Source organism: Oncorhynchus nerka, linkage group LG18 (assembly GCF_034236695.1).
Source record: "Oncorhynchus nerka isolate Pitt River linkage group LG18, Oner_Uvic_2.0, whole genome shotgun sequence".
NCBI classification, from domain to species: Eukaryota; Metazoa; Chordata; class Actinopteri; order Salmoniformes; family Salmonidae; genus Oncorhynchus; species Oncorhynchus nerka.
The window spans coordinates 65,115,863-65,122,196 of NC_088413.1; the positions used below are offsets into that span (position 1 = coordinate 65,115,863).

At 49.1% G+C, this 6,334-nt stretch overlaps 1 protein-coding gene across 1 annotated transcript; it reads right to left on the minus strand.

Moving 5' to 3' along the window:
• Nucleotides 1–2,950: 2,950 nt before the first annotated feature.
• Nucleotides 2,951–3,334, minus strand: LOC135561639 (sericin-1-like). Its single transcript, XM_065003360.1, has one exon. It carries the CDS (start codon nt 3,332–3,334, stop codon nt 2,951–2,953), a length of 384 nt encoding a protein of 127 aa, XP_064859432.1.
• Nucleotides 3,335–6,334: the final 3,000 nt, after the last annotated feature.

A 6,334-nucleotide genomic window follows, 5' to 3' on the forward strand; every position in this document is an offset into this window, starting at 1 on the left:
CTTAAGAAATAGATGTGAGAAAAAACTACTATCTCGACTATCACATCTGACTGTTCCCTCTCTACAAAGTGGTTAAGCCTGACAAGTCACTGTGCCAGCTAGTGCCATCAGGCCTGATGAATATTTGCATGAGCCACAGCCCCTCAGCTACAGACACATAAATATACAAAGTGTAAAACAACATTAATTATTCTATGTCCTGGCTCTCGTGCAAAGCCATTTCACGCTTGCCAGCTCAAACCTTTCTAAAAATGAGAATATGGCAGCGACTGGAATTATACACATTCCTGGACACAAGCAGCAAAGTTATATCATTAAACTGACTTATTTTTTTAACCCTTATTTAACTAGGTAAGTCAGTTAAGAACAAATTCTTATTTTCAATGGCAGCCAGTGGGTTATAACTGCCTTGCTCAGCGGCAGAACGACAGATTTTTACCTTGTCAGCTCAGGGATTGGATCTTGCAACCTTTCGGTTACTAGTCCAACGCTCTAACCACTTGGCTACCCTGCCGCCCAGTGTGGGTTGCTCTTGAAGAAAATAGGTCGTATGTACAAAGTCTAAGTGGACCTATAAAACACAGTATGCTACATCTTCGGCTTCTGAAATACCTCTCTGTCTGTATATGTGTGGCAGAGGGTGTTTTTTTGTGCACATAAAGACGGGTGTATACTACATGATTTTGGCCACAAGTCAGACAAGTTTTTGAGATTGGAGAAAAAAAATCCCCATGTCGATGCCGACGCTCGTTTAACGTGAGCGAGTCAAAGACGCAATCTGAGGGCTACCAATCTCAGCGTTGAGCAGTTTCAGAAATCCGGATTTTTCAAACAGGTTTGATTTTATCGGCACAAAATCTGCAATGCTCTTGTAGTGTGAGACGTGCGACAACAAATTTTGAGAACGGTGGTCAGCAATAGCCAATGAGATCTCGCCAGAGAAGAAGCCAGTCAGATGACGTTGTTTGGCATCACCCATAATGTGTAGACTCGAGCTGGAGCGATGACTACTACTAGTATGTGTTTTTACTTGCCAAAGTGTCATCGTTACAGCTCTGAAGTTCACAAGCAATGTTATTCAATTCAAAATGTTGGCTAGATATTTCAACTCTGTATAGCAAGCGTGAATGACTGAACGTTTACGAGGCTGCTTTGAGCCACAACATTAAATCGAATCACATCACTGATTTCACGAGACCGCACGGTATGGAGAACCCTCACGACCAAGTGAAGAATCTTGTAGTATGTGACCACCGTCTGTGCCACATCGTATAGTGTGCGCACCACTACGTTGGCAACGCACAGACAACTACAGGAAAGACGGTGATTTAATGTGAGAGGCTCACCGATGTTAGGATTTTGAAAGTCATGTAGTGTCCACCAGTCTTTAAATTAAACCATATCTCCAGTGTTCATTGATTGTGATGAGGGCCATATGCCAGGCACCACATCCTCCACCGCTCAAACATCAATCCCAGCATGAAGGACAACGCCTGTCATCGCCAGCTCTCCCTCCTCAGCACAGTACACGTAACAGTGTGACGCATCTGCCATTTAGCAGCCATCGCTAATAGCAAATTATTATTAGCAGCCTTTAACCAGCAGGTTTCTCGAAATGGCACGCCAACACCACATGGAAAACAGAGGTACTCCAGTCAGGAATCTGAAAAATGGTTTATCTGGACCACTTGACCTAACCAGGGAAACAAACGTCTAGCCCTATTCATGAACTGAAACCTTTTAACATATAATCCATATTACGGGTAACAATAGCAGAATTAAAAGTTATATTCAATCATTTTGAAATACAGTAAACAAATGCAATGGTCTTGGTGGTATCTCCCTCTGTCACGCCCTTTGTTGGGGTTAGAAGGCCTGGGTCGGCGGCGAGGGTCGCCAATCAAGGGACGCGAAGGAGGTGGACAGAGACTGTTGGAATGGGGTCCACGTCCAGCGCCAGAGCCGCCACCATGGACAGACGCCCACCCAGACCCTCCCCTATGGATTTAGGTGGTGGCCGGGAGTCTGCTCCTTTGGGGGGGGGGGGGGGTGTACTGTCACGCCCTGGCCTTAGTATTCTGTGTTTTCATTATTATTTTGGTTAGGCCAGGGTGTGACATGGGGATTTATGTGGTTTGTTTTGTCTGGGGTTGTTTGTTGTTATGGGATTGTGGTTAGAGTAGTACTCTAGGTAAGTCTATGGTTGCCTAGAGTGGTTCTCAATCAGAGGCAGGTGTTTATCGTTGTCTCTCTGAACCATATTTAGGCAGCCATATTCTTTAGGTCTCTTGTGGGTGATTGTTCCTGTCTTTGTGGCACCAGATAGGACTGTTTCGGTTTTTCACGTTTCTTGTTTTTGTAGATTGTTGTATTTTCATCTTTATTAAAGATGTACAAAAATAACCACGCTGCATTTTGGTCCGCCTCTCTTTCACCAGAAGAAAACCGTTACTGAATCACCCACCAACCAAGGACCAAGCGGCGTGGTAAACAGGCAGCAACAGCAGCAGCAGGAGAAGCGACAGGTGCAGCAGGAGAGGCGGCATTATGAGGAGCTAGCACGGCAGAGCGGCTGGAAGCCCGAGAGGCAGCCCCAAAAATTTCTTGGGGGGAGGCACAGGGAGAGTGTGGCAGAGTCAGGAGTCAGACCTGAGCCAACTCCCCCTGTTTACCGTAAGGAGCCATGGATGGAATTGGAGCTGTCGGCGAAGCTGAGTGCTGAGTCTGAGAGTGTTGAGGATGTATTGGACAGAGTAGAGAGAAAGCTGTTGGTTTGGCATAGTATGCACGGCATTCACCCTGAAGAGCGTGTTAGCTGTCCGATGCCACCTGTGTCAGTACCTCGTACTCAGCCTGAAACGTGTGTTGGAGTTCCGGGGGATTTGATGCAGGCTATACACACCAGGTCTCCAGTACACCTTCACAACCCGGTGTGTCCTGTTCGTTGCACTCACCCGGAGGTGCGTGTCCCCGGCCCGGGACCACCAGTGCCGGCTCCCCGCACCAGGCTGTTTCTCCGTCCCATCAATACAGGTGCTACCGCCTGTTCGGTGTATCCAGAGTTTCCGCCCCTCAGTCCAGAGGCGCCAGAGCCCCTCAGTCCAGAGGCGCCAGAGCCCCTCAGTCCAGAGGCGCCAGAGCCCCTCATTCCAGAGGCGCCTGAGCTCCTCAGTCCAGCGCTGCCAGAGCCTTCCTCTTCTTCAGCGCTGATGGAGTTTTTCACCTGTCCAGTGCTGCCAGAGCCTTCCTCCTCTCCAGCGCAGCCGGAGTCTCTCGCCTGTCCGGCACTGCCAGAGCTCCCGCCCCTCAGTCCAGCGCTGCCAGAGCCCCTCATTCCAGAGGTGCCAGAGCTCCTCAGTCCAGCGCTGCCAGAGCTCCTCAGTCCAGCGCTGCCAGAGCTCCTCAGTCCAGCGTTGCCGGAGCTTCCCGTCTGCCCAGCGCCGCCTGAGCCACCCGTCTGCCCAGCGCCGCCTGAGCCACCCGTCTGCCCAGCGCCGCCAGTCTGCCAGGAGCCGCCAGTGCCGCCAGTCTGCCAGGAGCCGCCAGTGCCGTCAGTCTGCCAGGAGCCGCCAGTGCCGCCAGTAGCCGCCAGTGCCGCCAGTCTGCAAGATGCCGCCAGTCTGCAAGGAGCCGCCAGTGCCGCCAGTCTGCAAGGTGCCACCAGTCTGTAAGGAGCCGCCAGTCAGCCAGGAGCCGCCAGTGCCGCCAGTCAGCCAGGAGCCACCAGTGCCGCCAGGAGCCGCCAGTGCCGCCAGTCAGCCAGGATCCGCCAGAGTCGCCAGTCTGCCAGGATCCGTTAGATCCGCCATTCAGCCAGGATCTGCCAGAACTGCCAGGATCTGCCAGAACTGCCAGTCAGCCAGGATCTACCAGAGCCGCCATTCAGCCAGGATCCGCCATTCAGCCAGGATCTGTCGGAACCACCAGTCTGCCACAACCACCAGCCAGCCAGGATCTGCCAGATCCATCAACCTGCCTGAGCTCCCCCTCAGTCCCGAGCTCCCCCTCAGTCCCGAGCTCCCCCTCAGTCCCGAGCTTCCCCTCGGTCCTGAACTTCCTCAGTCGTGAGGCACCCCTCAGTCCAGGTGGGCCCTTTGTTGGGGTTAGAAGGCCTGGGTCGGCGGCGAGGGTCGCCAATCAAGGGACGCGAAGGAGGTGGACAGAGACTGTTGGAATGGGGTCCACGTCCAGCGCCAGAGCCGCCACCATGGACAGACGCCCACCCAGACCCTCCCCTATGGATTTAGGTGGTGGCCGGGAGTCTGCTCCTTTGGGGGGGGGGGGGGGGGGGGGGGGGGGGGGGGGGGGGGTGTACTGTCACGCCCTGGCCTTAGTATTCTGTGTTTTCATTATTATTTTGGTTAGGCCAGGGTGTGACATGGGGATTTATGTGGTTTGTTTTGTCTGGGGTTGTTTGTAGGTATGGGATTGTGGTTAGAGTAGTACTCTAGGTAAGTCTATGGTTGCCTAGAGTGGTTCTCAATCAGAGGCAGGTGTTTATCGTTGTCTCTGATTGGGAACCATATTTAGGCAGCCATATTCTTTAGGTCTCTTGTGGGTGATTGTTCCTGTCTTTGTGTTTGTGGCACCAGAGGACTGTTTGGGTTTTTCACGTTTCTTGTTTTTGTAGATTGTCTTTATTAAAGATGTACAAAAATAACCACGCTGCATTTTGGTCCGCCTCTCTTTCACCAGAAAACCGTTACACCCTCCCCTGGTCTCTCCCTCTCAATTCAATTTCAATTTAAGGGGCTTTATTGGCATGGGAAACACATGTCTACATTGCCAAAGCAAGTGAAATAGATAATGAACAAAAGTTAACCAAACAATAAAAAATTAACAGTAAACATTACACTCACAAAAGTTCCAAAATGATAAAGATATGCCATATTATGTCTATATAAAGTGTTTAATGATGTGCAAAAATAGTTAAAGTTCCAAAGGAAAAATAAATAAACATAAATATGGGTTGTATTTCCAATGGTGTTTGTTCTTCACTGGTTGCCCTTTTCTTGTGGCAACAGGTCACACATCTTACTGCTGTGATGGCACACTGTGGTATTTCACCCAATATATGGGGGTTTATCAATATTGGATTTGTCTTCAAATTCTTTGTGGATCTGTGTAATCTGAGGGAAATATGTGTCTCTATGGTCATACATTTGGCAGGAGGTTAGGAAGTGCAGCTCCGTTTCACCTTATTTCGTGGGCAGTGTGCAAATAGCCTGTCTTCTCTTGAGAGCCAGGACTGCCTTCGGCGGCCTTTCTCAATAGCAAGGCTATGCTCACTGAGTCTGTACATAGTCAAACTTTCCTTAATTTTGGATCAGTCACAGTGGTCAGGTATTCTGGCACTGTGTACTCTCTGTTTAGGGCCAAATAGCATTTTAATTTTCTCCTGTTTTTTTGTAAATTCTTGCCAATGTGTCAAGTAATTATCCTTTTGATTTCTCATGATTTGGTTGGGTCTAATTGTGTTGCTGTCCTGGGGCTGTGTGGGGTGTGTTTGTGTTTGTGAACAGAGCCCCAGGACCAGCTTGCTTAGGGGCTCTTCTCCAGGTTCATCTCTCTGTAGGTGATGGCTTTGTTAAGGAAGGTTTGGGAATTGGTTCCTTTTAGGTGGTTGTAGAATTTTTCTGGATTTTGATCATTAGAGGGTATCGGCCAAATTCTGCTCTGCATGCATTATTTGGTGTTTTATGTGGTACAGAGGATATTTCTGCAGAATTCTGCATGCAGAGTCTCAATTTGGTGTTTGTCCCATTTTATGAATTCTTGATTGGTGCGCAGGCCCCAGACCTCACAACCATAAAGGGCAATGGGTTCTATAACTGATTCAAGTATTTTTAGAGCCTAATTGGTACGTCAAATTTGATGTTCCTTTTGATGGCATGGAAGGCCCTTCTTGCCTTGTCTTTCAGATCATTCACAGTTTTGTGGAAGTCACCTGTGGTGCTGATGTTTAGGCTGAGGTATGTATCGTTTTTTGTGTGCTCTATGGCAACAGGGTCTAGATGGAAGTTGTATTCGTGGTCTGGCAACTGGACTTTTTTTGGAACACCATTATGTTTATCTTACTGAGATTTACTGTCCAGGTCTGACAGAATATGCGCAGAAGATCTAGGTGCTGCTGTAGGCCCTCCTTGGTTAGGGGCAGAAGCACCAGATCATCAGCAAACAGTAGACAATGGACTTTAGATTCAAGGTAAGGTTCTTTGATATATATATGTTGAAGAGAGTGGGGCTTAAGCTGCATCCCTGTCTCACCCCCCGGCCCTGTGGAAAGAAATGTGTTTGTTTTTTTGCCAATTTTAACCACATACTTGTTGTTTGT

Excerpts from the sequence above, each read along its gene's own strand:
- LOC135561639 (XM_065003360.1), bottom strand. The coding sequence starts at position 3,334 with ATGAGGGGCTCTGGCAGCGCTGGACTGAGGGGCGGGAGCTCTGGCAGT.